Source organism: Myxine glutinosa, chromosome 7, assembly GCF_964187855.1.
Source record: "Myxine glutinosa chromosome 7, kmMyxGlut1.1, whole genome shotgun sequence".
NCBI classification, from domain to species: domain Eukaryota; kingdom Metazoa; phylum Chordata; class Myxini; order Myxiniformes; family Myxinidae; genus Myxine; species Myxine glutinosa.
The window spans coordinates 123,460,621-123,480,127 of NC_136267.1; the positions used below are offsets into that span (position 1 = coordinate 123,460,621).

General features: G+C 46.3%; 1 protein-coding gene across 5 annotated transcripts in view; it reads left to right on the plus strand.

The window, feature by feature from the left end:
• Positions 1–19,507, plus strand: part of LOC137411544 (nck-associated protein 1) — a 121,475-nt gene that overhangs the window by 55,442 nt on the left and 46,526 nt on the right. For all 5 annotated transcript variants that reach the window (XM_068096861.2, XM_078782251.1, XM_068096859.2 and 2 more), the window contains 3 exons: positions 9,648–9,738; positions 9,868–10,005; positions 18,994–19,042. In XM_068096861.2, the coding sequence (XP_067952962.1) occupies positions 9,648–9,738; positions 9,868–10,005; positions 18,994–19,042 (278 nt within the window). The remainder of the gene's footprint in view (positions 1–9,647; positions 9,739–9,867; positions 10,006–18,993; positions 19,043–19,507) is intronic.

Genomic DNA, 19,507 nt, shown 5'->3' on the forward strand with positions numbered 1-19,507 from the left:
TGTCTAATCCCTTAAAATTATTGTCTAATCCCTTAAAATTATTGTCTAATCCCTCACTGGTACCCCTCGCTTCGTCCCTCATTACCCCCATTTGCTCACTCTGAGCCCTCGCTTCGTCCCTCATTACCCCCATTTGGTTTCCCATTACCCCCAATTGGTTACTCTGCAGTTTGAGGGACGCCTGCATTTGCGCCATAAATTGCTCCATGAGGACCTGCATCTGGGCCATCCCTCCCACTTGTGCAGCGGGTGCGGCCCACGTAGCTATGTGCGAGGCGCCATTTCGCGCGTCTGCTACCCCCGCTGTTTCGCTCTCCTCACGTGTCTCAATTTGGTCCTGGACCGACCCTGCTTCACTCTCCCCTACCGGACCCCAGCCGTCTTGATCCGCCATAGCGCGACTTTCAAAATTCGAGTTTCGTAAAACAAATTCGAAATTTCGCCGTTATACTTTCGTCGAGCGCAGTTCCCGCGCTCCGGATCGATTTTGTCGAGCGCCGTACGCGCTCCGGATCGATTTTGTCGAGCGCAGTACGCGCTCCGGATCGATTTTCCCTCCCAAAATTTGGGCCTAACTAATTTAGTCCCGGGTCCGAATCTCACTCCTCGACACCAATTGTTACAGATACGACTTTGATGGTATGGTGGGCCGAGCGGGATGGCCGCCGTATCCGTACAAGTTACCCGATTGTACTCGAACGTCGACGAAGCCGCGCTATGCTGGCTCAATAAGGAAAAGAAGACACCCGGCTGGATTATAATCACACAATACGACACCAAGGGTTCAGTTCTCAAGACCTCCGGAGGAGGTTATATTAAGGCGGAAAAGGTTAGATTACAGGGACAAGAGGGAAACATAGGAAGGTGGGCACTTAGACACAACCTTATATTATTCCCGACAGACCACAGAGAAACAGGACAAAAACTGACTCACTCGGGATTTGATGGCAAGGAAAGCGGCAGTCGATGGCCAGCACAAGGTGCACCTTGTGCTCAGGGACAGGATGGCGCGGCCCAACAGATGCAGGAGGTCTCTCAGCGCTCGTGGGTCGCGACTTTGGTGGAGATGCCGGGGAGGTCGCTCAGCGCTCGGGAGGGTGGCGTCTTGTCCTTTCAAGCTCGGGGCGCATCTGACGTCACGTCCGGCGCGGGGCCGCGTATATCCGGCGGGGAGTCACGCCCTCGCTCGTTAGCTCCGCCCCATATGGCATCGGCCCATGGCTTCTCATTGGGTGCGGGGGTTACCGGCTCCGCCCTTGACGAGGGGCCGACAGGGAGCCCCCTTCTGGGTAACCCCGTCGAGCACATGTTCAATGGCGGCCAACCGAGCCGGAGTGAGGACGCAAAGCCGCTGTTGTTGTGGTTGTTGTTGGAGCTTGAGATGATGGGAAGAGATGCGGGGAGGTATGGGAAGGTCCTAAACTCCTACTGGTGCCATATCATCACATTCTGGTGCAACGAAGAGTCAGAATTAATGGAAACGAGGCCTTAACTGACATAGACTAAGAATAACTAGGAAGATGTCCGAAAGTTGTCTACGTGTGGTGCGGGGGACCTGGGCACGACATTTAATGGGGGAATGAAGGGGAAGATCGGCTCTAATGGGTGTTGTTTACAGACAATGGGACTAGGGAATGGGGTAAGGGGAGAGTTGGGGAGTATCGGAGAAGATAGGGGAATATTTACAAGCGGATATGGAGGTCAAATTCCATATTCGCAACAATATATTGTTACGGATCTCAGAGACGGCACTCCCCTTAGCAAGGGGGGGTTAATCCCCTTGGCCTGTTAAGCTGGCCGTCTCTAGTCCTGGTACTTATAACGCTCCTCTGCGGGGTGAGATTGGTCAGGGTTATTGGTCAAGGTGTTCTCCCGAATACCTTTACCAATCCCTCCGCAGAGCAGGGAAACAAGTACCGCTCAAACCACGGACAAGATGGTATTTGCCGAGCGGTTTAGCAATCCGCGATTCAAGCCGTTAGCAATAGACTAACCGGATTCTGAGCGTTGGCCAAATCGTGCCACAGGTACCAATGGGGAAAAGACTAAAGCGACCGGATGAGAGGAAGCCAAAGAACCAAAACGGGTAAAGGAAGAACACAGGTTTATTGTCCCCCGTCGCACAGCGTAGCGAAAGGGGGACTATGGCTTTCCCCTCTGTCCGTGTGTCCGTGCGTGTGTGCGTGCAGGCATGCGTGTTTGCGTGCGGGCGTGCGTAAGCGAAGGACCGCATTCGAATTTGGTGTGTGGGTGCAACCCACGTCAAAATCCAAGATGGCCGCCGCCATGTATGTCTGATGCCATGTATGTCTGAACCTTGTGAGATGAATATCTTGAAAAATAAGCGAAGTACCAACTTCTAATTTGGTGTGTGGGTGTATCTCGGCAGAAGGAAGAACGCTATTGAACATTGGGTCGCCACGTCAAAATCCAAGATGGCCGCCACCATATATATGTCTGAAACTTGTGAGCGAAATATCTCGAAAAATAAGCGAAGTACATCTGGTGTGTGGGTGTATCTAGGCACAAGGAAGAACGCTGTTTAAAATTGGGTCACCACATCAAAATCCAAGATGGCCACCGCCATGTATGTCTGAACCTTGTGAGATGAATATCTTGAAAAATAAGTGAAGTACCAACTTCTAATTTGGTGTGTGGGTGTATCTCGGCATCAGGACGACCGCTATTGAAAATTGGGTCGCCACGTCAAAATCCAAGATGGCCGCCGCCATGTATGTCTGAACATTGTGAGATGAATATCTTGAAAAATAAGCGAAGTACCAACGTCTAATTTGGTGTGTGGGTGTACCTCGGCATAAGGAAGAACGCTATTGAAAATTGGGTCGCCACGTCAAAATCCAAGATGGCCGCCACCATATATATGTCTGAACCTTGTGAACGAAATATCTCGAAAAATAAGCGAAGTACCAACTTCTAATCGGGTGTGTGGCTGTATCTAGGCACAAGGAAGAACGCTATTGAAAATTGGGTCGCCACGTCAAAATCCAAGATGGCCGCCTCCATGTATGTCTGAACCTTGTGAGCGAAATATCATATCATAGCATGTTTTCTGCGTCTTCCACTTTGTCAATTCACATCACTTCCCCGACGGGGGACCTAGGCGTAACTCTTGTTTCTATACTAAAAGAGGAAACGAAAGAAGGGCATTTACAAGGAGAAGAAGAAGCAGATACACAGGAATAGAAAAGAATGAATGAATAGAATGATCGTTTTAAGGCCATTTTCCCTGCTGGAGCAGGGGTTAGCCTTGCGGGCCCCATGACAATCATGGTTCCCTGTTTTGAGGTAATGTTTTTATGGCCGATGCCCTTCCTGACACCAACCCTTGGTCACGCTCTTACCGCAGGGATACGGTGTACACACCGTGATCATTCATCCCAGCAAGCTGGTACTCAATTTGCCGACCTCGGAAGGATGACAGGCTGAGTCAACCCCCCTGGCGTTAATTCAGCGATCGACCGGGATTCAAACCCAGGATCCTAGGATCCCAAGCCGGCATGCTAACCGCTAAGCCAACACCAGGGCTGAGCAGATACACAGGGCAACCTTAAAAAAAAAAAAACAGTCTTAATTATCAACGCCCAGGACAGAACACACAGACTTACACGAAAGGGGAATAGCAGGCAGGAATGACTGGAAGAGGGAGAAGGTCCAGGTGGGACAGCAGGGCTGGAAGGTCCGGGCAGAGGCACAGCATTGAGGTCCGCTCCAGGTCCACGCTCCGGGCTGGAAGTGAACAGCCGTCGGCAGCTTCTGGTCGCTTATCTCACACAGTCGGACAATGCGAATAAAGTGCGGGATTGTCGCCGTCAAACGGACCCACTCTCCTCCTTCCAATGCTCCGTATCCTCGTCGGGTACCTCACTCATCTGCCGGATCACTTCTTCTCCCTCAACTGTTCCAGCAGTCCCTCGCGGCCGCTTTTATTGTCCGTGTCGGAATCAAGCCGCCGGCTCTGATGACACGCCTACCGGTTGGCTCACCGCGGCGCTGGTTGGCCGGCAAAGGGCTCGCTGGCTCCACCTCCGATGACGAGTCGACGTGCCACACCTTGTTCTTGTGGCCCCGCCCCCTTCTTCCTCGGCTTCAGACCACATGGCTTATGGCAGCGTGGTGCCAGCAAAACAGCCCAATGCAACGGCGGTGAACGCTGCCCTACTGTAACTTGAAGAGCGGGTGAGACGATTGGGGAAATTGAAAGGGGCCTATCTTATTTGATTAATGCAATGCAGATTCAACTATTGGGAACAGATCCTTAACTGAAACACATAATAATGAAATAACTACAGAGAGGTCCTATGGTTCTCTACGTGTTGTACATGGACTAACTAGGGTGCGATCTTTAACAAAGCCAATTGATGGGGATATTTACAGGGGATCATTTATAAGGGAAACATTTACTAAAATTTACTAGTGAAGGTTCGAAAAACCGTAACAATATATATATATATATATTCCTTACTACATATATTAACACATAGCATCTCGCTGCCGAGCAACCAGAATCCGGATGTTGTGTATGCATGCAAACCAATACCAAAATAAAAGCATAATCTATTGACATGTATTATACGAGCTCGAAATAACACAGCTTTTTCAGATGAATTGAATTTCTTGTCTTTTCTTTATAATGTTCCAATAATGATATTTGGGTGAGAGAACCAAAGGTTCTGTGGGACACATGATAACTGGCCGTGCTTATTCTCATGCTTTGCGTGGCAATTGTCCAACTCAAGAAGCACTTTCAACCATCCTGCTTCTAACTGCGACACACCTGATGAAGTAGATAAGGATGAAATGAAGTAGATCTCCCAACGACGCACCTACAAAGTAACGCAGTTTTTAAACTGAGCGGACGTCTTCAGCAGTTATGTGGACATGTACATCTGAGCAATATTGTAAAAAAATTCTTCCCTCAAGGCAAGTCAGAGACATCCGTGACTTGCAATGCTTTCTCAAGTGATTTAATGCACATCCTGTATTTGGCAGCAAGCCCCCTGACATGCTTGTTTCTCTTGCTACTGGAATTGTTGTGGATGAATCCATCAACTGCCAACTGGAGACCCAGGAGGACCCCACTGCTGAGAGAGAGAGAGAGAGAGAGAGAGAGAGAGACATAAGAAAGCCCGACTGGAGTTTGCCAAAACACACCTGAGCAAGCCAAAATCCTTCTGGGAGAATGTCCTGCGGACAGATGAGACCAAATTAGAGCTTTATGATAAAGCACATCATCTTTGTTTACAGAAAACAAAATGAAGCCTTCAAAGAAAAGAACACCTTCCCTCCAGTCAAATATGGAGGAGGTTCAGTGATGTTTTGGGGTTACTGTGCTGTCATTGGGTGCCTTGAATGTGTGCATGGCATCATGCAATCAGGAGATTACCAAGGCATTTTGGAGCGCATTGTTTAAGCCAGTGTCAGAAAGCTGGGTCTCCATCGAAGGTCATAGGTCTTGCAGCAAGACAATGACCCCAAACACACTTCAAAAAGCACCCAAGAATGGTTCAAGACAGACGCTGGACTGTTCTGAAGTATTCAGCAATGAGTCCAGGTCTAAATCCCATTGAACACCTGTGGGGAGATCTGAAAACAGCAGTTGGGAGAAGGCACCCTTCAAATCTGGTAGGGGGTGGTTTTAACAGATGTAGTAAATATTTTCTTGATTTTGGATAATGGATGACCTGAGATGGTGGTGAACAGCTGTCTTGAAAACTGGAGGGAAGAATGACATTGAATGAAAGGTGATTCCACACGTGGGAAAAAAGAGGAATAAATGAGTGGAGGTGAGCAGTGGATTTGGATTTAGGCAGTTTCACAAGAAGGGGGTTGCTGCTGGACCACGTGTGTCCTCCGGATACCTGTGGGGGACAAAGCACGGAGAGGGCTTGGAGTGCAAATCTTGCTAAGGAGCCGTCTTGACAAGGCCCCGCCAGGTTTTAGAGGAGGGAGACAAGTTTGAAAGCTCATTCTTGAGATCGGACAGATGTTGTTTTCTGGCTCTACAGAGAGTTGACGACACGTTACGGGCTTTGCAGAATGATCTGAGGATGTCTTCAGATTTGCCTTCCAGGAGGAGAATGCAAGTTGTTTTAAAACAATTGCCTCACCACAGGATTCAGAGTACCAAGAGTGCGAGGGTAGGTAAGATGATGGAAGATATGGAATGAATCTGTGCATAAGAGAGAGCAGGTTTCTGTAGAAGAATTCCTAGGCCGAATTAATATCAGTGGCGGTGGATATAGGAGACCGATCTTGATGTGTTAAAAAGGCAAATTAAAATTTTCTTTTAAATTGTGAATGCATGAAGCGTGAATGCAGAAGCAGGTCACATGTTATGAAACGCGAATACACGGAACCCGCAAATATTTGGACCACGAATGTTGAGGCCTGATTGTACTGTATTCGTGATGAACTGAAGTTTTATAGTAGCCTCAGAACTCACTAGGGTCTTCAAAAAGACATTGCTATGTCCCGGGAATGGTTGCTAAGTAAAGAGGTGCTTTCACCGTGAAACAGGAAATTAGAGCTATCTCCCTTGACATATCACGTGCCTTCGATACGGTCTGGCACCCCACTCTGCTCACCAAACTCTCCTCCTATGGTATCCATGGAAATCTCCACGCTTGGCTTGCGGACGTCCTCTCTAGTCGTAGTCAATGTGTGGCCCTGAATGGAATTCTCTCATCTCCCCGTCCTGTTCAGGCTGGAGTTCCCCAAGGCAGTGTTCTGGGCCCTGTGCTTTTCTGGTCTTCATCAATGATCTCTCTGACTCTCTTGAAAATCCTCTCGATCTCTTTGCTGATGACTCCACTCTCTGCCGCTCCATTCCTCATCCCTCAGATCGGCAGTCCTCACCTCACTCTCTGCAGACCTGGACAAAGATTTATAAAACCCTCAATTTTCATCCGATTGACTTGAAATCTGAATATGATTTTCATGTCGGCTTGCTCAAACCAACCACCAACTGTTTTTTAGGTCAACATAGGCCAAAAGGTCAACATAGGGCGAATTTCTAAAATTGTCAATTTTCATCCGATTAACTAAAGATTTGAAGACCATTTGCATATCAGGTCACTGAATTCAACCACTAATTATTTTTGAGGTCAAAAGGATGCTCTGCTGAGTGCCATTCTACTTTGTTGTCTTTTGCCAAGTGTCGGTCTACGAGTGATTACTCCCAACAGGGAGTAATGCATTCACGCGTGTGTGTGTGTGTGTGTGTGTGTGTGTGTGTGTGTGTGTGTGTGTGTGTGTGTGTGTGTGTGTGTGTGTGTGTGTGTGTGTGTGTGTGTGTGTTTGTGTGTTTGTGAACAGGATATCTGGAAACGTTCTGAACGGATTTTGACGAAAGTTGGTGGGATGATCGCCCTTGGGATAAGGAAGAATTGATTAGTTTTTGGTGAAGCTCAGGATATTATTCCGGATCCAGGAATTTTTTGAAGGATTTTTTTACCATTGGAAGATAGGGCTCATTTTTTTTTAACATTATCTTCTATATATTCTATATTTAACATTGTGATATGAAAATAGTTTTCATATTTGTTGTAAATGTAGTTTAAACTCGTGGTTATGCGTAAGAGTGGTGTATTTTTTTTAGCAGCGTCGTCTTCAATGTTCATTTTTTTTCTTTCTAATAAAGACATATTCTGTCATTTTAAAACCAGCAAAGTGTGTGTTAGGTTTCCCCGTTTCATAAAATGTATCGTTTGATACGTATAATGCTTTAAAACTGTTTTTTTTTGTTTGTTTGTTTTTTACCTCAGAAGAGATATCAACATTTAGCTCAGCGAATGTCAATCGCGGTGTCAGTATTTGATGAACTTATAAAGACTTAGTTCCAGATTTGTCAATGGCTGAGGTATATTAACAAACGAATGAAACAGATTTGGCAAAATTCCAACTTTTTTTTTAAAGATCGCATATTCACCCAGGGTTGTGAGAGGCTGAAGAGGAAGAAACCTCGCATGGGCTTCCCAGACCAAATAAATAATTCTGGTTCTGGCTCTGCGATTTTCACGTTTATTACTCCCACCAGGGAGTAATGCATTCAATCGTGTCCGTCCGTGTGTGTGTGTTTGTGAACAGGATATCTGGAAAAGTTCTGAACGGATTTTGACGAAAGTTGGTGGGATGATCGCCCTTGGGATAAGGAAGAATTGATTAGTTTTTGGTGAAGCTCAGGATATTATTCTGGATCCAGGAATTTATTTTGGAAATTTTTTTTGGAAAGATTTTTTCTGTTTTACTGCATTAAAGCTTTTATTCTTATTCTTAAATGATGTTTTTCTCCTCTAATTCCGAGATGTATCAAAATAAATTATATGACAGTTAGGGCTTACTTTCTTTTTCATGTATTGTTTTGGGGAGAGGGGATGTTAAACAAAACGTATTATTCCAACTAAACCCACGGCGGGAGTATGCGCTCTACTGAGTGGCGTTCTAGTTTTTCATTTGTTTGTTTGTGAACAAGATATCTCAAAAAGTTGTGGACGGATTCGGACGAAATTTGGCAGAGATGGTAGTGTATGTGACAAGGATGAAATGCTAAAATTTTGGTGAAGATCCGGATTCAGATCCGGCGAGTAGAATTTTTAAAGTGATGCTTCACCATTGGGAGATCGGGCCAAAAACTATATATAGCAGGATATTTCAAAAAGTTGTGGAGGGATTTGGCCGAAACTTGGTGGATAGGTTGGGTATGCGACGAGGACGATTAAATTCGATTTTGGTGAAGATCTGAATATGGATTCGGATATGAGAATTATTTAATTTTTTGATTTATGCTTCTTTAATTTGGACCTTTATGCTTCCCGATTGATTTAGGCTTCTTCCATTCCTTTTGGGTTGATTTGCCATTAACATTGAATACAACTCTATATTGTCGTAAATATCAAACGGGTTGGTCATAATGTAATTTGTCGGCAAATTGAAACTGTTGATGGTGCAGAATGATTGCAGCCACCATTTTCTTTGATACAAAGGGAAAGTTTAGCAGTTTTAAGCTTAAGGGCCGGTGGCATTTCAGACCATCTTGGCACTGGTTACAGAAATATAAGCATGGCCAAATACGGCTCGTGTTTGTCCGTGCATATATTATGAGCTTCATATAGTGAAGCTTTAGCTTTGTAGGGCTTTATTTCAGCCACAGGTATATCCATCGTTGTTATGCAGCCCAGCGAGATTAACTTTGTTCAATGGACGCATCTTTATCACAGCAAGTCGTGTCTATGAAATGTTTGTCTGCATTTGGACTTGCCAGGTATTTCGAGATCATTGGAAGAGAGACTTGTAAAATTTTTCTAAATATTTATGGCATCAATTGTTGTTCATATTTATCAATTGTTGTTCATATTTATCAATTGTTGCTCATATTTATCAATTGTTGCTCATATTTATCAATTGTTGCTCATATTTATCAATTGTTGCTCATATTTATCAATTGTTGCTCATATTTATCAATTGTTGCTCATATTTATCAATTGTTGCTCATATTTATCAATTGTTGCTCATATTTATCAATTGTTGCTCATATTTATCAATTGTTGCTCTCAACAGGTAAAACATGTTACACTGTCAAAGTGATGCATGTTCATTGTGATGTATTGTATCTTTAATGGTCTTCTCAGTGACAAAGACTTTCCACGCCTAGCTCAGCTCATTTTGGATTATGAGAGCCCAATGAAAAAGCTCATGGAAGAGTTTGTGCCTCATTCAAAGGTAAGAGGTTTTTTGGTCACAGAGAATCTCTCGTGTTCGTCAAAGTAGGCCTTCTGGTCTAGCTCAGAACCTACTTGTGTGAAGGTTTTTTTTTGGTTTTTTTAAAATAACCTTTTTTACCCCTTGCAGGCTGTGACGGATGCCTTGTTGTCGTTGCAAGCCGTGTATCCCCGGCGGAACCTCTCTGCCGAGCAGTGGCGAGCAGCGCAACTTCTTAGCCTCATCAGCACCCCTGGGAACATGATCAACCCCACTCAGTCTGACACGGTATTCGCAGCAAATGAGCTCGCATCCTTCATGATTACAATTGAATTGAAGAGCATTATCAGTAAGGTTCCTCCTGTTGCCTGTCTGTCTGTCTACCTTTCTTTCTCTCTCTCTCTTTCTCTCTCTCTCTCTCTCTCTCCGCACCACTCTCTTTGTCTCTCACTCTTTCTCCATCCCTCTCGCACCTTCTATTCCCTCCCTCTTTCTCTCTTTCTTTACCTCACAAGTAAGGTTGTGGACCTGCTGTTCAGAGAGGTTCGGGCATTAAAGGGTCAAAGCCCCAATGAGGAACAGTTCCCAGCTGATGATCGGTCGGGCAGTCCATTGCAATTGCCAATTAATTGTTTTCATTGTAATTATTGCATGTTAGTCCAACAACACACACAACATGCATTTTAAGGCCATTTTCCCTGCTAGAGCGGGGGTTAGCCTTGCGGTCCCCATGACAATCTTCCCCATTTTGCCCTATTTTCTGCATCTCTCCTTGTTATAACCCCCTTGCCCGCATTTCTTCTTCCACCATCTTTAGCCAAGTCTTTCTCGGTCTTCCCCGTCCTCTACTTCCTTCGACATTCATTTCCATCACTCTTCTCAACCAGTCACTTTCATCCTTCCTCAACACATGACCAAACCATCTCAACCTGTTCCTCTTCACAGCATCAATCACAGGCTCTATTCCCATCATCTTTCGCAATTCATCATTTGTCTTCCTCTCTCTCAACGATACTCCGCACATCCATCGAACCATTCGCATTTCCACCCTTTCCAGCCTTCGTTGCTGCTCTACGTTCATTACCCATGTCTCACTCCCATAAATCATAACACTTCTCACACATGCAGCATACACCTTTTCCTTCAGCTTCAATGACACTCCCCTCCTCATCAGCACGCCACTCAGTTCCCGAAACTTCTTCCATGCACATCTCACTCCAGCAACCGTTGCCGAGTCTGATCCACCTTCTCCATTCAGCATGTCTCCGAGGTAGCAAAATGTTTTCACACCTTCCAGCTTCACGCCGTCTCCAAGATCCAACTCAACATTTCCTCCATCTGCAGCTCCCTCTGTGCACACCTTACATTTGAATGTCGCTGCCACACTGGTTAATGACCCTCTCAGACCACTACATTTTTGATGAACCCACTAAGCGCACATTGTACATTGAATGGAGTTCACTCCGACACCCTTCCTGCACACAGCACAGGGCCACTTCCCAGTTGTTTACACCTCACCACATGCTTTACCACTTGCCATCACCTTCGTCTTTCCGATATTCACCTTCAGACCTTTTGTCTCCATACATTCCTTCCACTTGTTAATCTTTTCCTTCAGTCCATCCATACTTTCCGCAATCAACACCAGATCATCTGCATACAACAACTCCCACGGCAAACCCTCCTTCACGTTCTGAGCCAGCACCTCCCTCACAGCTACAAATAGTAGTGGACTTAGTACCGACCCCTGATGCACTCCCACCTTCACCTCAAACTCACCACTGTTCCCGTCCTTCGTCCTTACAGCTGTGCACGCTCTTTTTGTACATTGCCATCACTACTCTCATCAACCATTCCTCCACTCCTAACTTCCTCAATGCCCATTAAATACTTTGCGTGGAACCCTATCGAATGCTTTCTCCAGATCAACAAACCCAAGAAACAACTTCTTCCTCTTCTCCATGTACTTCTCCTGCAACTGCCTCACAATGAAAAGCACATCTGTCGTTGCTCTTCCTGGCATAAATCCAAACTGCATTTCGTCGATCTTCACTTTCTTCCTTATCCTCCTCTCCAACACCCTTTCCAATACCTTCATTCCATGCTCCAATAACTTTATCGCTCGGTACGAGTCACACTCCAGAGGGTCACCTTTCACCTTGTATAGAGGGACGAGGGAACTCAGTTCCCAATCCACTGGAATGCGGCCTTCTTTCACCACCAGATTACAGATCTCTGTCATTCTCTTCACACCCCAACTTCCTGCTGCCTTCAACATATCTCCCACAACTCCCTTCGGCCCTCCCGCTTTTCTACTCATCATTGCTTTTGTCGCTTTTGTCGCTCTACCCGCCCACGGGCAGTGCAGCTTGCGGTTTCCTGCGCTAGGACGTGGAGGCCTGAGACGAACCGGGACGATTCCTGACGAGGTTCAAGAGCAGCTCGGAGGAAGAGTTTTTTCGGAGCTGTTTTCGGATGACGTGCTGATGTCCTTGGACTTCGCGCCAGGCTCTGGGCCGACCGGGCCGACGTGTGTGATATTCAGCAGCATAGATTCAACGAAAAGCCCGACCGAATATCGTCTCTTCGTGGCTGCTTTCCCCTGCCGAAATCCAGCGCGGCTTGGGTGATTCTGCCCCTGTTTGGAGAACACCCAGCGAGGCCTTCATCGGGGCCGAGCGAGCAAGGCTTCTGCTGCAGAAATCCAGCGCGGCTTGCGCGGTTTTGCCCCTGTTTGGAGAACACCCATCGGGGCCAAGCGAGCAAGGGCGTGTCGGGACCTGGTTCGCGCCATTGACCGAGTGGTTCGCACCAACCGGAGCTGTTTTCGGATGACGTGCTGATGTCCTTGGACTTCGCGCCAGGCTCTGGGCCGACCGGGCCGACGTGCATCGAAGTCCTTTCCAAGGGTGTGGTGCTGACTGGCCCGCCGTGGTGCTGACCGGGCAAACGTGGCATGGTGCTGACGGGGGCCCCGCAGCCGTGATGCCCCCCCACCCCCCAGAATTTCCATGTTTTAAACGTTTCCCAGTGTCTACCCTGGATTAGAATAGGTACACCGTATCTCTGCGTGTCGTAAGAGACGACTAAGAGGGTTGGCGTCAGGAAGGGCATCCGGCCATAAAAACATTGCCTCAAAAAGAGAACCATGACAATTACAACTACATATGGGCAGGGTACAGCCCGACGTGGAGATCAGTTTCTGAGGTTTGGGACATGGAATGTAGGGACAATGACAGGGAGATCAGGAGAAGTGGTGGAAGTATTGGTCAGAAGAAGAGTGGACATATGTTGTGTGCAAGAGACGAGATGGAAGGGAAGTGGTGTGAGAATGGTGAAGGGTAGGCAGGGACAGAAATACACGTTTGTGTGGCAAGGGTGCCTGGAGGGTGTGAATGGTGTTGGTGTCCTGTTTTCTGAGGAGTTGGAGACAGTGTGGTGAGTGTGACGAGAGTGAGTGATAGGTTGATGATGGTGCAAATGATGATTGGAAAGCTCTTGGTGAACGTCATCTCGGGATATGCTCCGCAGGTTGGTCGGAGCGATGAAGAGAAGGACAAGTTCTGGTGTGCGATAGAGAAGCTGATGGAAAACGTGAAAGATGAGGAAGTTGTTGTGGTGGGAGGAGACCTGAATGGACATGTGGGAAGGAGTATGGATGGTTTTGAGGGAGTTCATGGGGGTTACGGATATGGTGTGAGAAATGGAGAAGGTGAAAGGATTTTGGAGTTTGCTGATGGAGCTGATATGTTGATTTGTAATACTCAGTTCCAGAAAGAGGATAATAAGCTTGTTACATACACGTCAGGTGGGTCGACGACAACCGTTGACTACCTGATGGTGCGTAGGCGAGATAGGGGGCACCTCCGGGACACAAAGGTGATCCCGGGGGAGGAGGCTGTTTCACAGCACCACTTGGTTGTCTGCGACGTAAGGGTGAAAGGTGCGAGGAGAGCTCGGCGGGTGAAGTACCAACCGAGAATGAAGGTGTGGAGGTTGAAAGAGGTGACAGTAAGGGAGGCATTAAAAGAGAGGCTGAGTAGGGTAGAGGATGATGTGGTTGAGCTTGAAAGTGGTTGGATGTCAATGAAAGCTAGTCTGTTGGGAGCCGTTGGTGAGGTATGTGGATGGACAAAAGGACCACCGAGGCACTTGGAAACATGGTGGTGGGATGATGAAGTTGGAAAGAGGATTGACGAGAAGAGGAAGAAGTTCAAGGAGTGGCAGAAGGCGAAGGGTACAGGAGCAGAAACAGCAGAGCATGAAAGTTATAAGGCAGCCAAGAAGGCTGCAAAAAAAGAGGTAGCAAAGGCGCAGGAGGCATGTAGGAAAATGTTCGGAGAACGCTTGGATTCGGAAGAGGGTCAGAGAGCATTATTCAGGATTGCAAAGCAGATAGCGAAAGAGAGGTGTGATGTGATGGGGGTGAGTTGCTTGAAGGATGAAGTGGGACAAATCGTTGTGGACCCAGATGGAATTAAAGGAAGATGGAAAAGATATATGGAAATGCTGTTAAATACAGAGAATGATTGGGATGGCAACATAGAGAGTAACCCAGTTTTAGGACCGGCAGAGAAGATAACTGAGAAGGAAGTTGAGGAAGCGATAAAAGCAATATATAAACATATTACCACCTTCAGAGGCCATTTTTCCCCTCAAAGCGGGGGTTGGCCTTTTTCGGGAACCGTGGTTGTTGTTGTTTTTTGGTCCCCTTTTTGAAGCAATGTTTTATGGCCGGATGCCCTTCCTGACACCAACCCTTTTTGCCGCCTTTAACGACAAACAGGGAATTACCAGTGAACTGGTACTCAATTTGCCGACCTCAGAAGGATGACAGGCTGAGTCAACCCCCCTGGCGTTAATTCAGTGATCGACCAGGATTCGAACCCAGGATCCTAGGATCCTAAGCCGGCACCCTAGCCGCTAGCCCAACACCAAGCGATAAAAGCAATGAAGAGTAGAAAAGCGGGAGGGCCGACGGGAGTTGTGGGAGATATGTTGAAGGCAGCAGGAAGTTGGGGTGTGAAGAGAATGACAGAGATCTGTAATCTGGCGGTGAAAGAAGGCCGCATTCCAGTGGATTGGGAACTGAGTACCCTCGTCACTCTATACAAGGGGAAAGGTGACCCTCTAGAGTGTGGCTCGTACCGAGCGATAAAGTTATTGGAGCATGGAATGAAGGTATTGGAAAGGGTGTTGGAGAGGAGGATAAGGAAGAAAGTGAAGATCGACGAAATGCAGTTTGGATTTATGCCAGGAAGAGGAACGACAGATGCGCTTTTTATTGTGAGGCAGTTGCAGGAGAAGTACATGGAGAAGAGGAAGAAGTTGTTTCTTGGGTTTGTTGATCTGGAGAAAGCATTCGATAGGGTTCCACGCAAAGTATTGACATGGGCAATGAGGAAGTTAGGAGTGGAGGAATGGTTGATCAGAGTAGTGATGGCAATGTACAAAAGAGCGTGAACAGCTGTAAGGACGAAGGACGGGAACAGTGGTGAGTTTGAGGTGAAGGTGGGAGTGCATCAGTGGTCGGTACTAAGTCCACTACTATTTGTAGCTGTGATGGAGGTGCTGGCTCAGAATGTTAAGGAGGGTTTACCGTGGGAGTTGTGGTATGCAGATGATCTGGTGTTGATTGCGGAAAGTATGGATGGACTGAAGGAAAAGATGAACAAGTGGAAGGAATGTATGGAGACAAAAGGTCTGAAGGTGAATATCGGAAAGACGAAGGTGATGGCAAGTGGTAAAGCATGTGGTGAGGTGGAAAGAACTGGGAAGTGTCCCTGTGCTGGGTGCAGGAAGGGTGTCGGAGTGAACTCCATTCAATGTACAATGTGTGCTGAGTGGGTTCATCAAAAATGCAGTGGTCTGAGAGGGTCATTAACCAGTGTGGCAGCTACATTCAAATGTAAGGTGTGCACAGAGGGAGCTGCAGATGGAGGAAATGTTGAGTTGGATCTTGGAGACAGCGTGAAGCTGGAAGGTGTGAAAACATTTTGCTACCTCGGAGACATGCTGAATGGAGAAGGTGGATCAGACTCGGCAACGGTTGCTAGAGTGAGATGTGCATGGAAGAAGTTTCGGGAACCGAGTGGCGTGCTGATGAGGAGGGGAGTGTCGTTGAAGCTGAAGGGAAAGGTGTATGCTGCATGTGTGAGAAGTGTTATGATTTATGGGAGCGAGACATGGGTAATGAACGTAGAGCAGCAACGAAGGTTGTAAAGGGTGGAAATGCGAATGGTTCGATGGATGTGCGGAGTATCGTTGAGAGAGAGGAAGACAAATGATGAATTGCGAAAAATGATGGGAATAGAGCCTGTGATTGATGTTGTGAAGAGGAACAGGTTGAGATGGTTTGGTCATGTGTTGAGGAAGGATGAAAGTGACTGGTTGAGAAGAGTGATGGAAATGAATGTAGAAGGAAGTGGAGGACGGGGAAGACCGAGAAAGACTTGGCCAAAGATGGTGGAAGAAGAAATGCGGGCAAGGGGGTTAACAAGGAGAGATGCAGAAAATAGGGCAAGATGGAGAAGATTGTCATGGGGATCGCAAGGCTAACCCCCGCTCTAGCAGGGGAAATGGCCTTAAAATGCATGTTGTTTGTTGTATTGCTTTTGTCGCTTCCTCAACTTCCTTCTCAGTTATCTTCTCTGCCGGTCCTAAAACTGAGTTACTCTCTATGTTGTCATCCCATTCATTCTCTGTATTCAACAGCATTTCCATATATCTTTTCCATCTTCCTTTAATTCCATCTGGGTCCACAACGATTTGTCCCACTTCATCCTTCAAGCAACTCACCCCCATCACATCACACCTCTCTTTCGCTGTCTGCTTTGCAATCCTGAATACTGCTCTCTGACCCTCTTCCGAATCCAAGCGTTCTCCGAACATTTTTCTACATGCCTCCTGTGCCTTTGCTACCTCTTTCTTTGCAGCCTTATTGGCTGCCTTATAACTTTCATGCTCTGCTGTTTCTGCTCCCGTACTCTTCGCCTTCTGCCACTCCGTGAACTTCTTCCTCTTCTCGTCAAGCCTCTTTCCAACTTCATCATCCCACCACCATGTTTCCGAGTGCGTCGGTGGTCCTTTTGTCCATCCATATACCTCACCAACGGCTCCCAACAGACTAGCTTTCATTGACATCCAACCACTTTCAAGCTCAACCACATCATCCTCTACCCTACTCAGCCTCTCTTTTAATGCCTCCCTTACTGTCACCTCTTTGAACCTCCACACCTTCATTCTCGGTTGGTACTTCACCCGCCGAGCTCTCCTCGCACCTTTCACCCTTATGTCGCAAACAACCAAGTGGTGTTGTGAAACAGCCTCCTCCCCCGGGATCACCTTTGTGTCCCGGAGGTGCCCCCTATCTCGCCTACGCACCATCAGGTAGTCAACGGTTGTCGTCGACCCACCTGACGTGTATGTAACAAGCTTATTATCCTCTTTCTGGAACTGAGTTTTACAAATCAACAAATCAGCTCCATCAGCAAACTCCAAAATCCTTTCACCTTCTCCATTTCTCACACCATATCCGTAACCCCCATGAACTCCCTCAAAACCGTCCATACTCCTTCCCACATGTCCATTTAGGTCTCCTCCTACCACAACAACCTCCTCATCTTTCACGTTTTCCTATCACTCACTCTACTCACACTCACCACACTGTCTACAAACTCCTCAGAAAACAGGACACCAACACCATTCACGCCCTCCGGGCACCCTTGCCACACAAACTTGTATTTCTGTCCCTGCCTACCCTTCACCATTCTCACACCACTTCCCTTCCATCTCGTCTCTTGCACACAACATATGTCCACTCTTCTTCTGACCAATACTTCTACCACTTCTCGTTCTCCTGATCTCCCTGTCATTGTCCCTACATTCCATGTCCAAAACCTCAGAAACCGATCTCCACTTCGGGCTGTACCCTGCCCATATGTAGTTGTAATTGTCATGGCTCTCTTTTTGAGGCAGTTTTTTTTGTGGCCGGATGCCCTTCCTGACGCCAACCCTCTTAGTCGCCTCTTACGACACGCAGGGATACGGTGTACCTATTCTAATCCAGGTTACACACTGGGAAAATAGGCATGTTAGTCCAGTACAATCTTTTTGATACCCAAGTTTGTCTGAAGAATGAGTGGTTGTTTTTGTATTGTCTGCTTTGGTTATTTGAGTACTTGTTTTGAATTGTGGCAATGTTGTATCAAAGTATAATGCAAGTTGAGCGATTTCTTCAGGTCTCATTCTGTCTTTCTTTCATTCCCTTTCTTCGCCTCATCCACCTCCTCTTTTTTTTGTATGGTTATTTATTCACTGTCCCAATGTGACTATTTCACACTTCTAGTTTCCTTTCCTTACTTTTTCACAAGCCTAGATTTTGTCCAACATGTTGTAAAGAAAAAATAAAATTGGGATTTTTACAATAGGGAAGCAAAAAGGAAAGCTTTGGAAGGGATAGAAGGATAGAAATAATACAGGGATATGTGAAAGCAAATGACAAATGTGGTACATATTATGTAAATGGGCTTAAGGGATGGGCCCAAAAGTGTGCTCTCCTTGCATATTACATGATGTGTAAATAGATACTTCTACAAAATAATTTCTTCCAATTGATGCTGAGATGCTCCAGTTTATTTGCCTTGGTGAAACTTGTGTTGCTTGTTTTTATTTCATTTTTATGCCTCCGCCCCCGAAGGTGGCCGGAAGCATTATGTGTATCGGGTTGTCTGTCCGTCCATATGGGCTAAACCTCGTTTTTCTCAGCAACCACATGTCCGATTGAGGCGAAACTCTCAGGGTAGGAGCGACAACCATGCAGGATGTTTTTATGATAATTTTGACGTCGTAGGTCACGTGGTTTGGCAGCCATCTTGGATAGAAAAACAAACCTTATCTGATCAACATGAAACTTCACAAACATGCTCCTCTACCCATACATATGCAGAGTGTGCATTTTTCATGCCATATGTCACGTGGTTTGGTAGCCATATTAGCTTGAAAGCTGATATTAAAAAAATCCTTTCTCCGAAACAGCTTCACCGATCAATGTGATACTTGAAAACAGCTGAAGGGATTTAAATCAAACTTGTTTATTTTTAGGACAGTGAACGAGGGCATCTACCCTTTGTCACGTGCAGGGATTGCGAGGATGCATTGTGTCGACACAGTCGCATTGCTCTAGTTTAACGTGTGTGTCGTTACCACATTTCAAATAATATGTATTTATTTTCAATATGTTGGTGTATTTTATATTGTGTATTTTTGTTTTTACAGATGCCATGTGAATATTTGTCTCTGGATGTCATGGAAAAGTGGATTATCTGTAAGTTGTTGTTGTTGGCTTCTCTGCAATTTTTTTTTTTTTTTTTACAAAAACAAATGCAGTCGGACCGCCAACATTCGCGGGGCACATGTTCTTGGAAAATGTCGCAAATGTTTAATCTATGAATGTGGGGGAATTGTTTCAATGGGTAAATGGGAAATAAGTTCCCAGCGGTTCCTGATTCGCAGAAAATCCCATGAATGTCGAGGAAAAACTGTGAATACCCCGCAAAAATAATGTTGAATCGCGTGATTGTGCACGTACCTCGGCTTTGTGTGTCATGTGTGGCTGGTGGGAGATTTTTTTATATTTTTTTTTCCCACCACGAAAAACCGCGAACATGTGGGACACAGGGCCGTGAATGTCGAAGCAGGTCAACCGCGAATGTCGGGGTTCGACTGTACCTTTCTTGATATTTCTATTCATTATATTGTTCTTTTAATTCCCTCTACCTTCTCCATCCTG